At 45.2% G+C, this 20,659-nt stretch overlaps 1 protein-coding gene across 2 annotated transcripts in view; it reads left to right on the top strand.

The window, feature by feature from the left end:
* Nucleotides 1–20,659, top strand: part of DNAH2 (dynein axonemal heavy chain 2) — a 100,078-nt gene that overhangs the window by 78,716 nt on the left and 703 nt on the right. The window contains exons 66-86 of one of the 2 annotated variants that reach the window (XM_019745158.3): nt 5,280–5,444; nt 5,971–6,096; nt 6,233–6,381; nt 6,455–6,521; nt 6,659–6,809; nt 7,288–7,436; nt 7,612–7,745; nt 7,894–8,038; nt 8,178–8,377; nt 9,860–9,986; nt 11,481–11,667; nt 11,870–12,018; nt 12,168–12,351; nt 12,586–12,776; nt 18,242–18,433; nt 18,605–18,789; nt 19,037–19,265; nt 19,343–19,494; nt 19,611–19,725; nt 20,201–20,377; nt 20,473–20,547. In XM_019745158.3, the coding sequence (XP_019600717.2) occupies nt 5,280–5,444; nt 5,971–6,096; nt 6,233–6,381; nt 6,455–6,521; nt 6,659–6,809; nt 7,288–7,436; nt 7,612–7,745; nt 7,894–8,038; nt 8,178–8,377; nt 9,860–9,986; nt 11,481–11,667; nt 11,870–12,018; nt 12,168–12,351; nt 12,586–12,776; nt 18,242–18,433; nt 18,605–18,789; nt 19,037–19,265; nt 19,343–19,494; nt 19,611–19,725; nt 20,201–20,377; nt 20,473–20,547 (3,249 nt within the window). Of the gene's footprint in view, nt 1–5,279; nt 5,445–5,970; nt 6,097–6,232; nt 6,382–6,454; nt 6,522–6,658; nt 6,810–7,287; nt 7,437–7,611; nt 7,746–7,893; nt 8,039–8,177; nt 8,378–9,859; nt 9,987–11,480; nt 11,668–11,869; nt 12,019–12,167; nt 12,352–12,585; nt 12,777–18,241; nt 18,434–18,604; nt 18,790–19,036; nt 19,266–19,342; nt 19,495–19,610; nt 19,726–20,200; nt 20,378–20,472; nt 20,548–20,659 lie in introns of those variants that run through there. The other variant, XR_012492034.2, reaches the window with a different exon arrangement.

Below are 20,659 nucleotides of genomic sequence, written 5' to 3'. Positions count from 1 at the left end.
AGCCTCACCAGAATGTCAGTTATCTGGAAACCATGACCCGTGAACTTAAACTGGGAGAAACCTCCAGCAGTAGACTAATATAAAGGATATAATGCAATCAATAAGTATTTGCTGTATTGGGGGTTTTGGGTATCCACATATATATATCTTCTTTTTTGGAGGGGGGGTTATTGTGGTAAAATGTGCATAAAATTCACCATTGTAACCATTTTAAAGTGTACAAGTCAGTAGTTTTAAGTACATTCGCCATGTTGTGCAGCCATCACCACTATCTAGCCCCAGAATTTTTCATCACCCAAATGGTAACCCCGTGTTTATCCTTTTAATTTCAGTTCCCACCTTGAGCTCAGGGTTCCGTGCTCTGTGTTGTGATCAGATATGGTCAGTCCTGTTCTATAGTGGCTAATATTGCTGCCTCTCTTTGTGGAATTGCTGAGGTCTACAAAAACTGCACCTTGGGGAAGGTCTTTTACCTTGTCCCCATTCTTATTCTAACTAGAACATTACTTCCAGAAGATTCGTGAACTGAAGCTGCTATTGATGCTGCTGAAGCCTGTGCCCCAGGGCCTTGTGGGGAACAAGTTCTCTGCCATTTGTGTCTCAAGACCTGGCTTTCCTCCCTTTTGAATCTCCTAAGTTGTTCAGGGATGTTCCCTTAAGGTGTAGGTAATACCTGCATGCCTTCTACTCTAACTGTATCACCTGGAATCTCAACCCAAATGGAATATTTCCATTCCATAAGCCTCTGGATTTCAAGTTAGTGCCATCACAATTGCTTCCTTAGCCTGGAGTAGAAAATTGAATAATGGGACAGCTGATCTAGTGCTGTCTACCTAGGCCTGGCAATAACCATGTAAAGCTAAAATCTGTAGTACACACAAAACCTAATGCCTTGCCAGTTTAAAAGCTGCAAATCTAATGGTCTATCAGTGCCTAAAAATGATCTAACCCCACTTCAACCTAGTCAGCAATATCGGGCCATCTCTGTGTTGTAACTATAGCAACCTTTATCCTGAGACACCCGCCCCACACACACCTACTCTTAGTCAAGGCCATCCTTGCAGCCCACATCTTTTTTTGCCCAAACCCTGTTTCCTTGAAGCTGCCCTGCGTTAAACAGTCCTGCTTCTATATAAACAGCCATTCACCTATGGATAAAGCCACACTCATCTGCCAAGGTCAAAATAATGCAGGGGTCAGCTTAAAGACTTTCACCCAGGTGACAGCAATTAAAAGTCAATCACACAAGTATAAAAACCCACCAGGCCTAACATGAGCCTCTACAAATCACCTAAGTAAAAACACCTGTCCGCACCCCACAGTATGCCCAGGAAACCACAAGCCCCACCCAAAGCTTCTTAATGGGTTTTCTGGTCTGCAAATATACTCTTGAGGGGATACAAGAACTAGAAGCCTTGTCCTATCCCTGGGTTCTAAACAATTAAGAAAACAAAAGGCCAAAGTATCACCTTTAAAGACAAAGTTGGAGGATGTGGCTGATATCTGTGGGTGAGTGGCTCTATTAGTAGTGACCCCTTATTCAAACAGACTTACCCAGTTTTGGGTGTTGCTGGGGCAGGCAGAGTGGAACTTGTATTCACCCCTAAAAGGAAAAGGCATGAGCTCTGTTGAGCATTCCTAGTTTAATCTTTCCAGTTTCACCAATCAGATCAGACACGCACCTCCCCCAGAGAAGGGGTGAGTAAAGGCGTGGAAGAAGTCTTCCAACATGCAAAGGAATGACCAAGATAAAAAATTATAACAAAACACGACCCCAGAAGAAAAACTGAACCGAGAGAGAATTCAGACTACAATGAAGAACTTGAAAAGCAAACCTAATCCAAAAATTGGTATCATAAGCGAGTGATTAAGGAAGAAATGACATTCACAAAACAAAACTAGGATGGTAAGAGAAAAAGTTCAAACAGAAAAAGAAAGAATTCTGGCAAATTTAAAAATGACCAAAGTATAACATTCAATAGAAGAGTGGGTGGATAAAGTCAAGGAATATAATACAAAAACAAAGCAAGACCAGAAAACGTAAGAGATATAAAAGAGACAATCCAACCAGTAAGAATTTCTGAAAGAGAAAACACATAATCATTTTTCTGTGTAACAGAAATGTGCCTCAGCCACAAGCAGCTCAGCCAGCTGCCCTGTTCACACTGGGCACCAGCCCAGATCGTAACAACATTGATGCTCTTTATGGCATTCGACCTTTATAATCAACCTAAAGACAAAGCACAGAAGACTGATTGGCTTCTGAGTGGGGAAGATATCAACCTTGACAGTGTAAAAATAAAAGCACAGCTAAAAATGTTGGGAGGTGGATGCAGGTGTGGGAGGTGAAGGAAAGATCAGGCTCAATGCTTTTGTAGTAGATATTATAAAGCGAGGGTTCAATATGTTAAAGTTATAAGTGTACCTAGAAGAACTAAAACTATTGGCAGTAGAGAGAAAGGGGTGGTGGTGTGGAGGTATGGGGATTAAGTCTTCATTTATCATAGCATAAAATCAGTAGAAATAATCTGAAATTCATAAACCAGGAAACAGCAGCATAGAATACACCTGTCTACCATGTTTCCCCGAAAATAAGACCGGGTCTTATATTAATTTTTGCTCCAAAAAACGCATTAGGGCTTATGTTTAGGGGAATGTCATCCTGAAAAATCATGCTAGGGCTTATTTTCCAGTTAGGTCTTATTTTTGGGGAAACACGGTATGTAGAGAATGTCTCTGGAAAGATATTCAAGAAACAGGTCACATTGGCTACCTTCAGAAGGGAGCTGGGTGGATGGAGCACAGTTGGGAGGAAGACTTCTTATGACCTTGTGCCTTTTGAATTTTTAAGGTGCTTATTCACAAAGTAAACAAAATTAAAATAAAAAACTAGCATCAAGATGTGCTTATGCCCCTACAAGGACATTCATTACAGCATCAATAATAGAAAATGTTGGAAAGACACAAATGTCTACCAGTAGGAGACTGGTTATGTACAAATGGTCCAATCATACACAAGATTATTTTGCAGCTTTTGAAAAGAATGAGGTAGCTCAACAAGAACCGATTTGGAGACAAGCAAAAAATAGTAGAGAACAGTGTTGTTGTATGTTACCATTTATCTTTATGAAAAAATTCATCCACTCAAGAAATATTTATTAAGTGCTGAGCACTAGTCTAGGTGGAAGGATTCAGTGGTGCTTCTATTTTCTTTATAATTAATGGACTCTGTGTATGAACTCTGTCTAGAAAGCTACACAAGAAACTGTTGATAGTGGTTCCCTCTCAGGCAGGGGCTTGGGGCTGGGGACTGGGTCAGGAGTGGGAGAAAAACAGATCCTTCACGGTACGTTTTTGTTCCTTATGAATGTTGATTCACTTTTCAAAAAACGACAAATTTTTTTTGAAAAAGACAAAAATGTTAGGCGTGGTAATGGTGTTATGATTATGATTTTTTTTTTTTTTTAGAGAGCTGCATTATGAAGTATTTAGGCCTGGAATTTCATGAGTTTGTGATTTAAGATACTTTGGCAAAAAACCGAGTAGATGAAATAAATACAGCAAAATGTCAACATCTGTTAAATCTATGTGATGGGTATATTGGTGTTTATTATATTATTCTTTTTCCTAGGTTTTTAATTTTTCATAATCATTTTTAATTAAAAAGATTAAAACTGCAACAATTCAAAAACTGTGAAAGTTTAATATATATGAAAAATAGTGGCATAAGCATACTATCAGAGATAAGGAGTTAACTACCAGAAGAAATAAGAATAGTTAAAGAATAATTTGCTACTGAAGAATGGGACTGGAAGTGGAACGGGTGGGCTGGAGGACTGTTGCTTTTCATTGAGAACGCCTTTTATTATATTACTTAGGGTTTTAACCCTGTGCATACACGAGTATTTCTTGTATAAAAAATAAAAACAGGGGAGACAACACCACTGGCAAGATAAATAAGGAAATACAGAACCATCAAATGGCCGGCTGCCTCCCCACAGGCTAAGCTCTGTGGGAAGCCAGATTGTAATTAGTGTCGCTGATGATTAGCACTCAGTGCAGGAAGGAGGTCACATGAACCTGATGACAGGTGTCATGCGGCAAAGATACATGGCCTCCATCGAAGTTAAACCCAACCCAGGTGTGTGGGTGCCAGGGTGCCCCTTTCCCCTAGCCAGAGTTTTCTCTGGGTGGCCCCTTCTGAGTGACACAGTCTTTCTTTAGATGTTAATACCTTCTAACTGATTACTACCACAGCTTGACCTATAAGCTGTCCTGTAACTCGGAGATGACATTTTGAACCCCCACTTGCTTTAAAGACTATTTCTTGGAGAGTTATCTGTACCATCTTAGAAGTCAGCCTCAGTGGTTGGGCCCAGGTACTGCTTGCTTACTCTGTGCTAGGTATTGTGCTACAATCCACATTTATCCTTCAATAACCAGATGAAGCGCACTCAGCAAAGTAGGGCAAGGATCTGAACACTCTGTACTTTTGCAGGCTGCCTCTCCCAGTGGGGATGGCAACAGGATAGGGAATTAACGTTTATGATGTGCATATTATGTACCAGGCACTTAGTGTAACTCTAACCTCATATACCTCATCATGAAAAGGACAGGGAACAGTGTGTACCCAGACACAATTATTGTTCACCAGTCAGGCACACATATGGGGCGCTGGAAGAGGCGCAATCAGTTTTCTACTTCAGATTTGAGTGATATATTCCAACCTCCACAGAGCCCACAGGTTGGCAATGAATTGAGGGAGGCTTCTCTAGTAGGTAAAGGTCTTCCCAGGTTTCCATCTCTGATGTGGGACCTTGGACCAGGACCTTTTCCTTGAATGGATTCCCTCTTCCTCTGTCCAGCAGTTTCTGGGTTCGTTTCTAGCTTTTTCTTCTCTCAAAGTCCCACCTTAGGTATGACCTGTGGCGTGGAGTGGCAGTCATGTTTGTGCTTTCTGATCCTCTCTTGCCAACATATCTTGTGTGGTTTACTGTGCTACAAGAGGTTGTCTCCCACCCAGCCTTGAGTTTCATTACTAAGTAGTTTCCAGGCTCAAGGAGAGAAAAGAAAGAAAATTCATTTTATCACACATATTTTGTCTTGTTTTCTCCTTACAACACCCTATAAGGTAGGTGTTATCATTCTTATTTTGCACATGAGGAAACTGAGGCTCAAAGAGATCAATTTACTCAAGGTCATACAGCCACAAAATAGCAGATTGGTTATTTGGACCCAGAACAATCTGGCCTCAAGCCCTGTGCTCTGATCCCTCCCAGGTGGCTGAGAAACTGGAGATGCTGAAGAAACAGTATGATGAGAAGCTGGCACAGAAGGAGGAGCTTCGCAAGAAGTCTGAGGAAATGGAGCTGAAGCTGGAGCGAGCTGGGATGTTGGTGTCAGGCTTGGCTGGTGAGAAGGCCCGATGGGAGGAGACAGTAAAGGTGAGATAAGTTGTACCACCTGGTTCTCCTTCTTCTCTGCCCACCAGTTCCAAGAGCTTCCATGCCCTTTAGGTTGAGGAACAGTTGGGAAATGGGGATACCTGGGTGTAGGGACATCTAAGAATGGGGGATGGGAGTTTCCCCCCTCCCCTTCCTCACTTTGGTGAGAAGAGTGGAAGGAAAGATTTTTGTACCATTAGGGATCTGCTTCCGTGTTAGAAAGCATGAGGACCCTTAAATAGCACACCGACTGGATAGAAACAGTCACGAGGCATCTTGTCTTTACCTTCCGTGAGCTCCCGGCTTCATCAAAAGCTGAGGCCTTATCACCAGAATGTAAATAGAATTGCTGTCCAAGATGGGAACTCAAAAGTAATTAGAACCAGGTTAGAGTTCTCAGGGCACAAAGATTTAGGAGAGGAAAAGAAACTCTTTGATCTAGATAGCGTCCAGCCTTCAAAGCATTCCATGTGTTTCCCAGTGCTGGGGGCCCAGGCAGGCTTATGCCTCCTCTACTGTCCTCCAGGGCCTGGAGGAGGACCTGGGGTTCCTGGTGGGCGACTGTCTCCTAGCAGCTGCCTTCCTGTCCTACATGGGACCCTTCCTGACCAACTATCGGGATGAGATTGTCAACCAGATCTGGATCAGGAAGGTGAGGCTCAGGCATGATGAGTGAGATCTTGGGCTCTGAGATCAGGGCCTTTGGGAGTAATAAGAGTTACTGGGAAAGGGCAGGAGGTGCTGGGCTCAGATTTCCATCCTGAAATGTAGGACTCTTCCGTACCCAGATTTGGGAGCTTCAGGTTCCTTGCTCACCTCGCTTCACCGTCGATAACTTCCTGTCCAATCCTACCAAAGTGCGGGACTGGAACATCCAAGGGTTGCCCTCAGATGCCTTCTCTACTGAGAATGGCATCATTGTCACCCGTGGCAACAGGTAAGGATGCTGCTGGGAGCATGAGGAGGAGTAAGGGCAGAACCTGTGTTTTGACGGACACTTCCTCCTTCAGGTGGGCACTAATGATTGATCCTCAGGCACAGGCCCTGAAGTGGATCAAGAACATGGAAGGAAACCAGGTATAAGGCTGAGGGGGGCTGGCTATGTCCCCTTGGAATCTCTCCCCAAGCCTGTCTCTTCCTGAGGTCCTATTCTGGGGCCATTTTTTCCTTGGAATCCCTCAGTATTTCTTCCATCTTTTTTCTTTGCTCTCTAGGGCCTCCAGATTATTGATCTGCAGATGAGGGATTACCTTCGAATCCTGGAAAAGGCCATCCAGTTTGGATACCCAGTGCTGCTCCAGAACGTGCAGGAATATCTGGACCCCACACTCAACCCTGTGCTCAACAAATCTGTGTCTCGAATTGGTCAGGGTCCAGGCTTATTGTGGGGTTGGAACCAGACATGTAGGACACTGGGGAGGAAAGGGCTGGCTCTTGCGCTGTGTGCTCTAGTTATCGTGTTTCCCCGAAAATAAGACCTAGCCAGACCATCAGCTCTAATGCATCTTTTGGAGCAAAAATTAATATAAGACCCGGTATTGTATTGTATTATATTATATTATATTATATTATATTATATTATATTATATTATATTATATTATATTATATTATACCTGGTCTTATAGTAAAATAAGACTGGGTCTTATATTAATGTTTGCTCCAAAAGACGCATTAAAGCTGATGGGCCGGCTAGGTCTTATTTTTGGGGAAACACGGTACCTGCCCTTCTATTCAGACAGCCCTGGGCTGGGGCTGTTAGCACAGTCTGAGTCACTGCCACTGGATGCGGTTGGGGAACCTGGTCACATGGGGTCCTTGCCCTTGATCCTCCTGTGTGTACAGGTGGTCGGCTGCTGATGCGCATTGGAGATAAGGAGGTGGAATACAATACCAATTTCCGTTTCTACATCACCACCAAGCTCTCCAACCCCCACTACAGCCCTGAGACCTCAGCCAAGACCACCATTGTCAACTTTGCAGTCAAAGAACAGGTGGGTGGGGGCTGTTGCCTAGACTGAACTAGGGTGCTGTAGAGTTCGGCAGGATCGAGAAAAAGGCTGCGATTGTGCTGGGGAGCTGAGGATCATGGGCTCGGGAGGTGTAAAAGGCTGAAAAGGGTGACGGTCACTGGAATGAGACTTTCACCATGAGTCCTGGTGCTTCCAGGGCCTGGAGGCCCAACTGCTGGGCATTGTAGTCCGGAAGGAGCGGCCTGAGCTGGAGGAGCAGAAGGATTCACTAGTCATCAATATTGCTGCCGGCAAGAGGAAGCTCCAGGAGCTGGAGGATGAGATCCTGCGGTGAGAGTGAGACTACCGTCTCTGTCCCACCCTCCCACTGGTCTAGTAGCAGACACAATTAGCACCCCAGGGGGCTGATGGAGTCCCTGCCCCGCCCAGCCCAGTGCTCCTAACCCCTCCATCCATGTGCTTCTTGGCTTCCCTTCAGGCTGCTGAACGAAGCCACAGGCTCCCTGCTAGATGACCTGCAGCTGGTGAACGCCCTTCAGACCTCCAAGATTACCGCCACTGAGGTGACTGAGCAGCTGGAGATCAGTGAAACCACAGAGATCAACATTGACTTGGCGAGAGAGGTGAGCTCCTGGGCCCTCCAGCCTGGCACCCGCCAGCCATCAAGATCCGACTCCAATTGTGCTGTCTTAAAGCCCCTTTCCTCCCTGAGCCCCTGCCCCTTACCGTGCCCCTCTGTGGCCCTGACTGCCCCCTCTGCAGGCTTACCGCCCGTGTGCGCAGCGGGCATCGATCCTGTTCTTCGTGCTCAATGATATGGGCCGCATCGACCCCATGTACCAATTCTCTTTGGATGCCTACATCAGCCTCTTTATCCTCAGCATTGACAAGAGCCATCGTAGCAACAAGCTGGAGGACCGCATTGACTACCTGAATGAATATCACACCTACGCTGTCTACAGGTCTGAGGTTCCTCCCTTGTGCCCTAGGCAGGAGGCCACGTGGCAGGCTCTAATGCCGACCCTTCTTGCTACTTCAGCCTTAGTGCTTTCCCATGCCTCATCTGGGGTCCCCTGCTTTCCTCCCCATACACCTTCCTTGGGTAGCTCATCCATTATCATGGTCTAACTATCACCTGTGGGCTGACTGCTCCCAGTTTTTGAACATCGGACTTGTATATATAACTGTCTACTACACCAGCGTTTCTCAAATGGTCACGTGCCTATAAAGCACAGGGAATCGTTAAATACAGATTCGGAGTCAATAGGTTGGGGGTGGGACTGGAGGGTCTGCGTGACTGAAACGTTCCCGAGGTGATGCTGCCATTTCCGGTCTGTGGCTCACAGCTCTGAGTAGCAAGGTACTTGACTTCTCTACCTGGGCATTCCACAGACCCCTCAAGGTTAGCTTGTTTCAGGTCGAACTCATTATCCACCCTCACCCATGAATGGCACCAACATCCACTTCCCAGTCACCCAAGCCAGAGAGGGGAAGTTCTTGACTCTTCCCTCTCCCTGCTGCTCAGATTAGTCACCAGGTTTTACTCATAAACCTTTCTGCAAACCGTTCCCTCCTTGTTATCCCCACTGCTACGACTGCACTTTAGTTCAGGCTTTCATGATCTTTCTTTTTGAATTGCACAACCATCTCCTAATAGGTCATCCTGCCTCTTTGTCCCTCTCCAATCTGTCCTCCTGCAGCTGCCAGTGTGAGTCTTTGAAATACACAAGTTTGACCATGCTGTTCCTGGCTTAAACTCTTCGGGAGGCCCACAGGGCCTCTGGGACCTGGCCTCTTCTTGCCTCACCTTTCCCCACCGTACACTGGATGCCCAGGCATCGCTGCCTGCCCTCCATGCCTGCTTCCTCTCCTCCATGCTTGCTTCCCCCCACCCTCTGACTCCTGCTTTTGCTTCTGCTCTGAGCTCTCCCTGGAGTCCTCCCTTCTCTTCCGCTTCTATACCACTTGATAACTCTGCTGCACCTTGGGGCAACTCCTCTCAGGAACTTCCCCGGTGTCCACCAGGCAGGGTGGGCGCCCCTGCCCAGTGCTGCCACCCTGTACAGGACTCATCACACTGGAGCATAATCAGGGGCCTCTCTCGTCCGTCCTTCCCACACCACCTGACTTCCTTTAGGACAGAGACTCTGGCTTATTCATCTTTGTGTTTTCAGGACTTGGCAGAGTGCCTGGCACATAGTAGGGGGTCCAATCAATGTTGGGTGTTTTTTAATGGAAATGAATGACTGATTTTTAGCAGTGGACTCTGAGAAAATCACATGTTCTCCCTAGGTCCTTGAGTGTTTGTCTGTTTACAGGAGGTTTGGATTAGATGCTGATGACGGTCCTTCTTCTGTGCAGGACTCTGATTGTGTGATCTTTGCTCAGTAAGCATTCATGTTGAGTGTCCTGCCTCCACCACCCTCCCTGTCCCCTTCTCCCAGGTACACCTGCCGCACCCTTTTTGAGCGCCACAAGCTACTGTTCAGTTTTCAGATGTGTGCCAAAATCCTGGAGACCTCTGGCAAGCTCAACATGGATGAGTACAACTTCTTTCTACGTGGGGGTGTGGTGAGTCGAGCAGAGGACACATCCGCGTGTGGGGTGGTCAAGGTTGGGGATGGGGGTGAGTATGAAGAGGACTCCATACCCAGAGGGTAAGGCCCAAGGGTCCATCGAGTGAGCTGAGAATTTCCAGGAGCAAGTGTATGGTGAGCTTCCTGGGCCTGTGGAGATGACTTGCCATGTCCCCTTTGCTCACATTATACACAGGGCTTTGGGGCCCCTGTTACCTATGACCTACTGGTTGGCATGATCTTGCCACTCTTGCACTGCTTCTCAAGCCACTTCTTCCCCAGCCTGAATTCCATAGTCACCATGATACTATCTCACTTGCAAGCACTTCAGCTCCTTCCCTCTTCTCCCTCACCCACGTTGCATCTGCTTGGCAAAACTACCACTCTGGTTAGATTCAGCTCTCCTGTTCTATGTGGCCCATGTAGCTGAACATGACTGGAGAAAAACACATCCACACTCACTGGACTCACTTTAAACCCACCATCATGAACCTCAGTGGGCCCTTGAAACTGCCAGACAACAATACCACATTTCCCTGGGCCAGTAATTCTCCCACCCTCTTGAATAGCAGTTTCACTCCTTTTGACACCTTCACTTCACCTCTCATCTGGATTTTAGCAATAGCCTCCCAATGCTTCCCCAGCCCTGATTTGTCAACACAGGGACAAGAGAGATTCTTTTAAGATGGATTCTCTGATGTCACCTGCCACCGCCCAGCTCCTCACTCCATCCACTCCAGCTGCACAGGCCTCCTGGCTCTAGCAGGCATGTCCCACCATAGGGCCTTTGCACTGGCTGTTCCTTCTGCCGGAAAACTATTCCCCCAGCTGTCATTTGGCCTCTCTCTCACCGACTCGAAGACTTGATTCAAATCTCACGTCACTGATACCTCGTTGACTTCCTTATTTAATACTTCAAACTACCCCCAGCACTTTCAACCTTCCATATCCTCCTCAACTTAATCTACTTCCCCATGGCACTGCCATCTTTAACATACTAGATAATTTACTTGTTTGTTATGTTTTGGTTCATTATCTGCCCTCCCATATTGGAAAATAAGCTCCTTGAGGGCAAAGATATTTGTCTTTTTTGTTTAATGATGTATCCCAAGTGCTTAAAACAATTGATAGTTTGTGAACAATAAATATTTGTTAAAGAGAGTAAGTAAGTGAATGAACTATTAAATAGTTTGCGCTTCTTTGAAGGGTGAGGCCGCCAATTGATATTATTAGGGTAAGAAACATTACTACCAGACAACCACCAGAGGGCGCCAGCTTCCTAAATTTGAACTGTGGTATCAGCACAGAGACTTAGACCCCCACATTTATTTCCCCAATAAAAGTGGATTCGAATCCATCTCAGATTCCTGTATTCACTTTTTCATTCTGTTTCATGCAAGACTCATCTTGGATTTCCCATGTTTAAAACAAAAAAGGGAACTCTTCTTTGGAAGTGTTCTGGATCAGGCCCTTTTCTCCTTCCCCCCAGGTCCTGGATCGGGAGGGCCAAATGGATAACCCATGTACTGGTTGGCTCGCAGATGCCTACTGGGATAACATCACAGAGTTAGACAAACTGACCAACTTCCACGGACTCATGAACTCCTTTGAACAGTACCCTCGTGACTGGCACCTGTGGTATACCAATGCCACCCCGGAAAAGGCTATGCTGCCAGGTGCCCAGGCCTCTCCTCCCTCTCCAGCCTTTCTCCTTCTCTCCATGTAGCCAGTGTGCTTGCCCTTCCTTTTATTTTTCACCCCCCTTCCAAGTTCCCCTCAGTGCACCTGCCTCCTAGCAGAGCCTTCCCTGCAGGTGTCCCTTTGTTTATATTCCCTGCTCTCCCAGACTTTCCCTGCAACTACTCATCTCATCCCCAGGTGAATGGGAGAATGCCTGCAATGAGATGCAACGGATGCTGATTGTTCGCTCCCTACGGCAGGACCGCGTGGCTTTCTGTGTTACTTCTTTCATCATCTCCAACCTTGGCTCCCGCTTCACTGAGCCACCTGTACTAAACATGAAGTTGGTCAGTGGCTTGGTTTCTTTGCTCACACGACCCCTGGGTCCTTCCTGCTTCCCTCTCCTCATTCCAAGCTACCATATGCATTTCCTCAATCTCTTTCTCCCACTGTTACGTGGCCTTCTGCCTGAGGCCTTCCCCTGTGCTTCTGGCAGGTGATAGAGGATTCAACACCACGAACTCCACTGGTATTCATCCTGTCCCCTGGTGTGGACCCCACCAATGCCCTGCTCCAGCTGGCAGAGCACACAGGCATGGCCCAGCGTTTCCACGCCCTGTCCCTGGGCCAAGGCCAGGCCCCCATTGCTGCTCGGCTCCTCCGAGAGGGCGTGATTCAGGGTCAGTGTCATCCCTGTTCTTTTATCCCCATCTTTGGCCCTGGTCCTACTCCCCAGAACCTCCAGCTTCAAACACACTACCGTAACTGCAGCTCCCACTTCTCCAGAAGGCCCAGGAGAGGCAGACCTGAGCATTTGGACTCCTCCCTCCTCACACACACATAATCAGATGGAAAGTGTGGAGACAGAGGGGGCTTAGGGAATGGGTACCACTGAATCCAGCATCTCCTTGCAGGACATTGGGTGTTTCTGGCTAACTGCCACCTGTCACTATCTTGGATGCCTAATCTGGACAAACTGGTGGAGCAGCTGCAAGTGGAGGATCCTCACCCTTCCTTCCGCCTCTGGCTCAGCTCTAGCCCCCACCCCAACTTCCCAATCTCAATCTTGCAGGCAAGCATCAAGATGACCACAGAACCACCAAAGGTATGGGAGACTGTAGATAGCCAACATCAACCGTGCCATCTGGTCAGCCTTTCCTCCTGCTAGCATCAGAGAGGGCTTAACCTTAACAGCAGCAGGCTTGTTCAATTCTATTGTCTCTAAACAATTTCACCTTGTTTCTCTGCTTTTTGTGCCAAACTCTTAGAATATAATAGTAATAGCTAACATTTCCTCAGTGTTATGTTCCAGGCATTGTTCTAAGTTGTTTACATTTATTAATTCATTTAACACACACACACACACACACACACACACACACATACACACACCATTAGGTAAGTACTATTAACCCATTTAATATATAGGAAACTGAGGCACTGAAGAGTAAATAACTACTCCACAGAACCTTCCAGCCTCCCAACATGTCTTTACATTCTTTCCCTAATGTCACACTTGCTGGACTCCCAGCCCTTTTCTTCTTTCTTCCCTCTAACTCGCATTGAAATTTTTATCTCCGTATTACAAGGTCACCATTGAATGCAATCATACTGATCTGTTAAAAATGTGATCATGTTGTCTGTATCTATGTTTGTTTTTTTGTTTGTTCATTTGTTTGTTTTTGTTTTGCATTCCATATATGAGTGAAAGCACAGTTCATGTCCTTTACCGTCTGACTTATTTCACTTAGCATGTAGTACTCTCAAGATTCATCTGTGTTGTCTCAAATCACAGCATTTCGTCTTTCTTTATTAAAAAAAAATCTGATCATGTTGCTACATCCCACCCACTTACCCCCTGCTTAAACTATTTTAGTAGCTTTTCATTGCGTTTAGTCAAGATCAAAACCCGTATTAACACTGCCTGTGTATCCCTCCCCAGCTTTATCCATAGCTATCCTCCCCTTTACTTTCTTTGCTCTACCTACACCATTAATTTTTTTTCCCCAAGTCAAGTAGTTCTTTCAATCTTAGTTGTGGAGGGTGCCGTTCAGCTTCAAGTTGTCCTTTCAGTCTTAGTTGTGGAGGGCACAGCTCAGCTCCAGGTCCAGTTGCCATTTTCTAGTTGCAGGGGGCGCAGCCCACCATCCCTTGCGGGAGTTGAACCGGCAATCTTGTGGTTGAGAGGACGCACTCCAACCAAATGAGCCATCCGGGAGCTCAGCGGCAGCTCAGCTCAAGGTGCCGTGTTCAATGTTAGTTGCAAGGGGCGCTGCCCACCATCCCTTGCGGGACTCGAGGAGTTGAACCAGCAACCTTGTGGTTGAGAGCCCACTGGCCCATGTGGAAATCGAACCGGCAGCCTTTGGAGTTAGAAGCACGGAGCTCTAACTGCCTGAGCCACCGGGCCTGCCCTACACCATTAATTTTTAAATAGTTTTGTTCTCCTCCCTCAGTAGACCCTGTATTTTCTTGTGCCAAGGCTTTTGTGCATGCTGCTCTCCCTTCTTTTCTCTTCACCGCTCCTTTGCTCCTTCTAGTCTCAGGAAGCCTCTAACCTCCATGTCTAGGTCAAAATCCCAGTGGCACACACTCATGAAACATTTACCAGTCCTCTGGTCCTTACCGCTGCAGCAATTTTACATATATTCGTGTGGTTCTCATTAATACCTGTCTTCTCTGGACGGTAAGCTCCACGAGGGCAGAGGACATGTGGTGTTTTTTTTTCTTTCAACAGTTTGCTCATCCTACGAGTAGCACAGGGACCTGTATATAGTAGATTCTCAATAAATAAGTACTGTTTGAATGCACCCACGCACGGGTGTCTTTCATCGTTCTAAACCCTTCTTGACCGTTTTGGGTAGTTGACACAGCTGACTGTCCCTTTCCCTGGTTTTCCCTGTCTCTTGCATATCATTTATTATTTCTGTGTTTTTCTCCTCCTGTCTGTGGTCATATCTCAAGACGTAGTCCTTGGCCTCCAACTTTTCTTATTCTACATTTTCTCCTTTCACAACTTGACAGAGAAATTGTCCTTTTCCTGATTTCAACTCCAATCCCCATCTCTGGCTCCAGTATCAAACTCAGTTCCAGGTCTGAATTCCATCTGGTTATAAAACATTTCTTCTTGGCACACCAGCACTGTAAATCCCGTACTCTCAAAACAAATCGTCAGTTTCTCCACCATAGATTATCTCCTCATCTTATTTTTGTTAATGAAGCCACTAATTTCTTTAAAAACATGCTTAAAGTTGACTTCTATTTACCTTTATTCTTTTCTGCCAACAAAAGTATTCTGTGCCCCCATTAAAAAATCTTGAACAGTCCAGAAATGTGTCCCGAATGTAACAGAATATTTTCTATTTTCTGGTTTTATTTTTTTGCCTTCTAAGAGAGGTGTGTGCCTTGGTAGCTAGGCTGAGCACCCTGTGATGGGTAGAGGCGTGTAAGTGCGGAGGTGGGTGCTATTTAGGTCTGCATAATGAAGTGGGAGGAAATGATGAATCTGAGGAAGCCCTAGGAGGAAGGAGAGAGGAACCAGAGAAGATGGCTCTGCAATGGGGCAGTCCTAAGAGTAGAGGGTCCGTCCTGGCTTTGCCCAGGAGTACTTCCTGTGAAAGGCAGAACCTCCATGCGATCGCCATACCTTCAGTAGAAGTAAAACATTCAGGGTTTACTTGGTACAAGTGGACTTCTTTTGGAAGCTAACAAAGAGGCCAATATTTTAAAATATTTTATTGGAAATCATTCTAAATTTAATAGAAAAGTTGTAAGAACACCCACAAGTATGTTACCCAGATTTGTCTCTTGTTAACGTTGCCCCACTTGCTATACCATTTGATTTCTCTCTGTTTCTCTTTCTCTCTTGACACACACACCTTTTCTGAACCATCTGAGGGCAAGATGCATATATCATGGTCCTTTACCACTAAATACTTCAGTGTATTTCAATGTAAATGGTTCAACCCTAACAAGAGGGATATTTTCTTATATAACTGCAGCACAGTTACCAACTTCAGTAAATTGATACAATATTTTAATCCAAATCTATTACATATTCCAATTTTGTTAAATGACCCAATCATGTCCTTTATAAATCCCCTCCCACCCCCAGCACAGGATCCTTTCTAGATCAAGTATGGCCATTTTGTTGTCCTGTGAAAGAAGCCAGTTTTGCATCAGGATATACAAAGTAAGCCCAAGTAATCAAGGGGGCAGTGGTTCATCTCAGTTTAACTTCAAGTAAGAAAGTCCCCATAATCACAGCCCCCAGTTGCCACTTTGGGGTATAGTCCTGGAGTATATTCTTCAAGGCTGATCACTGCCTGCTTATCCTTTAAAAAAAATAAATATATGTATATGTATATATATATATATATATATATATATGTATATATGTATATATATATACACATATATATTTAATTTTTTTAAAATTAAATATTTAGATACAAAATAATATTTATAAAATAGTGAAGATAATATAAAGGATTGAGATTCAATAAATACCTGTATGCCCATCATATTGTATAAGAAAGAAGAATACCGTTTTCTTTGAAGTCTTGATGCACTTCTCCCCAATTTCATTGCCTTCACTCCCCATTCAGAAGAAGCCACTTGAATGGCTTTATTGAAGCCATTATTCTGAATGTTGTGTTTGTCACTTTCTTTTCTTTACAATTAAAAAAAACTCTTTTATTCATTTAAGTGTGTTTTTTCAGGACCCATCAGCTCCAAGTCAAGTACTTGTTTCAATCTAGTTGTGGAGGGTGCAGCTCACAGTGGCCCATGTGGGGATTGAACCGGCAACCTTGTTGTTAAGAGCTCACGCTCTAACCAACTGAGCCAACCGGCCACCCCCTTCTTTACAATTTTAACACAAAAGATTGTGTGGTTAATGGAACCATGCTGTATACATTCTTCTGCAACTTGCTTTTTTTCATTCAATATTATGTACTTGACATTCATTCATGCTGTTCTTCATGCTGCGTAGTTCTGATATTCCAGATTCTAATCCTTTGTCAGTTATGTGTTTTGTGGGTTGTCTTTTTTCTTTGTTATTTTTCAATGAATAGAAATTCTTAATTTTTATGAGGTTGAATTTAGCTAGCTTCTTTTTTATGATTTGTCTTCCTATGACTCGTTCAAGAAATCTTTGCTTACTCCAAGTTTGTAAGACACTCTCTTATACTTGTCTTCAAAACAATTTTTTAATTTGACTTTCACATATAGGTTTTTAGTGACTTCACATTGATTTTTGTTAGTGTGGAATGAAGTAGAGGTCTAATGTTTTTCCACAACCAATTCTCCCAGTACCGTTATTGAATAGCCCACAATTAACCTTGTGATCTGCAATGCCTGCTCAGCTCTAAATCATGTTTCCATATATATATTTCTGAGCCCTTTATTCTGTTCGTTGATCAAGTTGTTTATATTGGGATCACTATACACTGTCTTAATTACCATATAGCCCTATAATCATTCTTGATAAGGTAAGGCATGTCTCCTTACCTTATTCTTCTTGAAATTAGCTTGTCAAGTTACACCAAAAAAATCCTATTGATCAATATGGAGGAAATCGACATCTTTAGGGTATTGAGCCTCCTTATCCATGAGGATAGCTCTGTCTCTTCATTTATTCTTTATTTTAATAAAATTTTGCAATTTTCTCTATAAAGCTTTGTATATTTTATTGGATTTATTCCTACTTTATGTATTTTGATATTATAAATGGCATTTTTAAAAATCATAATTTTTGTTACTGCTCTATCCAATATTCTTTCTTTAGTTTTCTCACTATTCCATTGTGTCCATCATAGATGAGTCTTCTTAAAACATTGTTTCAACATATCACTGTCCTACTCAAGACAGACAGTGGCCTGGTGAATCAAGTCCAAATGGCTCAAACTGTCGTTCTTCCTGCACCTCCATTTGTTAATGGCCCTTCTGACCCCACCTGAACACTGGCACTTCACTTTAGTCAGATTCATCTCACTTATTGTCCCCTTTGTGCTGTTATTCCTTCTGTTCTTTCCATCTCCTAGAAACCGAGGCACTCCTCTCAGCCTGTCATATCCTTCCCATTTGTACAACTTAGTTCAAATCTCAGCTTGCTCATGAAGCCTGATAAATCCAATCACACAGAATATTCCTCCTGGATGATATCCTATGGCCCTTTTAATCTACACTGAACATTTGCAAATAATAGTGGACATTTTTGTTCATTCATAGTTGCAAGTATATCTTTGTTCCTATTTTTTGGTATTCCCAAATTGAGTTGGCCTACCCATCATTGAGAACATTGTGGCTGAGAGGATCAAAAGGTGGGACAAGAAGGTAGGACTGCCACTAGCCCACACAGTGCCTGTGTGTGAATTAGAGAAAGGCACTCAGCCTTGTGAATGACTGCACATCTTGGTATGCTGGCCAAGGGCTAAATTCCAGCCTCCACTCATCCCTTCAGCCAGTGCCCTAGTGCAGTAAGCAACCTCCACAACTCTACATGGTGGTGCTAGTGGCAGGGCTGAGCAAGATTCAAGTTTTCTATCCTCTATACTTTATTGTCCTCAGGGCCTAAAGGCCAACATGACACGTCTTTACCAACTGATGATGGAACCACAGTTTTCTCGCTGCTCCAAACCAGCCAAGTATAAGAAGCTGCTGTTTGCACTCTGCTTCTTCCACTCTGTGTTACTTGAACGCAAAAAGTTCCTGCAGCTTGGCTGGAACATTGTCTATGGCTTCAATGACTCCGACTTTGAGGTTTGTGCTAACCAGGGGTCCCTTATCCCGGCCCTCTCTCCTTATAATTACTGCCCCATGGCTCCCCTGTGGGAATACCCACAGACAGAAAGCCTGTGTTAAAGTCTAATTGGAAGAGTTTCTGCCATAACTGTGTGTGGGGCTGGGGGCGTGTGCTGGGACTATTCACAGGTGTCAGAGAACTTGCTGAGCCTCTATCTGGATGAGTATGAGGAGACACCCTGGGATGCGCTCAAGTACCTTATTGCTGGTGTCAATTACGGTGGGCATGTCACAGATGACTGGGACCGGCGTCTGCTCACCACCTACATCAATGACTATTTCTGTGACCAGTCTCTATCAACCCCCTTTTACCGGTGAGGGGGAGGTGGCACTCAACAGGGGCCAGAGGACACAAAGAAACCAGGTGGCAGGATAGGGGGTAGGGGAAGTGTTTGAGGAAAGAATATGAGATTGGGAGAAGGCAGAATGTGTGGGGTTGGGAGGCGGAGCAAGAGCGGAGTGTTGGACAAATGGGACATACATAGAGACTAGAGTCTTGGCCTGGTATTTGAAGCTCCAGAGTCCCCACAATGTGGAGATAATTATGCTCTGGCTCCCCAGGTTGTCAGTATTGGAGACTTACTTCATCCCCAAAGATGGGAGCCTGGCCTCTTACAAGGAATACATCAGCATGTTGCCTGGCATGGATCCCCCTGAGGCCTTTGGCCAACACCCCAATGCGGATGTGGCCTCCCAGATCACTGAGGCACGAACTCTCTTTGAGACTCTGCTTTCCCTGCAACCCCAGATTACACCCACCAGGGCTGGAGGCCAGAGCCGAGAAGAGAAGGTAAGAAGAGACAGACACCTGGGGGAGAGAAAGCCATTAGGAAGAGAGGGCTGTACTCAGAGCTCCTGCCTCATCAGGTCCTCGAGTTGGCCAGTGATGTGAAACAGAAGATCCCTGAAATGATCGACTATGAGGGGACCCAAAAACTGCTGGCTCTGGACCCCTCCCCCCTCAATGTGGTCCTTCTGCAGGAGATCCAGAGATACAACAAGCTTATGGAGACCATTCTGTAAGACGGAGAGGGGCTCTGTGGTATGTTGGGAGGGGGCAAGAGGAAAGGCCTTCGCCCTCTGCCTAGGATGGCTCTTCCATACCATCTCTAACCCTCCACCCTATCCTGCTCAGGTTCTCACTAACAGACCTGGAAAAAGGCATCCAGGGCCTCATCGTCATGTCTACAAGCCTGGAAGAGATTTTCAATTGCATCTTTGATGCCCATGTCCCTCCACTCTGGGGAAAGGCAAGATTATACCACTGTTGATCCTACTCCAACAATGAGCTCCCTCTTACCCTGTGCCCCCAATCTCCTTATTCTAGGTAGGCATATAGCAAAATTCAGTAAGCCTGGGCTTTGGAGCCAGACAAGTTCAAGGTTGAAAACTGATTGACTTTGCACAAGTTATTAACTTAGAAGCTTATTTAGGGCAAGTTACTAACCTCTCCAAGGATGTTTCAAGGATTCCCAGTATTGTGCATAACACTTAGTAGGTGCTTCATTAATGGTAACTGGTTGCTATTACTGTTGCTATACTTAATAAATAGCTGTCATTTTATGCTTGTTTCCTGGGAGTTGGCTTTTGGAGTGCTTCGCCCAACTGAAGTTGGGGAGCAGGGGCTGACACCACATATTCTTCTCATATCTGCTCCAAGTGCTCAATAAATAAGGACTTGAATGCATGAATAAATGAATGAATACACACTGCCTCCTTCTCCAGGCATATCCCTCACAAAAGCCATTGGCTGCATGGACCCGGGACTTGGCCATGCGTGTGGAGCAGTTTGAGCTGTGGGCTAGCCGTGCTCGGCCTCCTGTGATCTTCTGGCTGTCTGGCTTCACCTTTCCCACTGGCTTCCTCACTGCTGTACTGCAGTCTTCAGCTCGCCAAAACAATGTAAGCATGTGAAAAATGTGATGGGGATTGGATGCTGGGGACGTCTTTATTCTCCTCTTTGGAGGTCCTCCCGTATTCTCACCTTCAATCCCCAGATTTCAGTGGACAGCCTCTCTTGGGAGTTTATCGTTTCCACTGTGGATGACAGCAACCTAGTGTATCCACCCAAGGTGGGAGCCAGATGTGCTTGGGTGTGGTGGAGGAGGGTGCTGGGTGCAAAGGTGGGAAACAATTGGTTGAGAAGGGAGAAGAGAGATGGCAGGTCAGGGGTACTGGCAACCA

This window comes from Rhinolophus sinicus, chromosome 12 (assembly GCF_057876585.1).
Source record: "Rhinolophus sinicus isolate RSI-liver-muscle chromosome 12, RSI-T2T, whole genome shotgun sequence".
Classification (NCBI taxonomy): Eukaryota; Metazoa; Chordata; class Mammalia; order Chiroptera; family Rhinolophidae; genus Rhinolophus; species Rhinolophus sinicus.
This window is presented reverse-complemented; position numbering and strand designations above follow the sequence as displayed.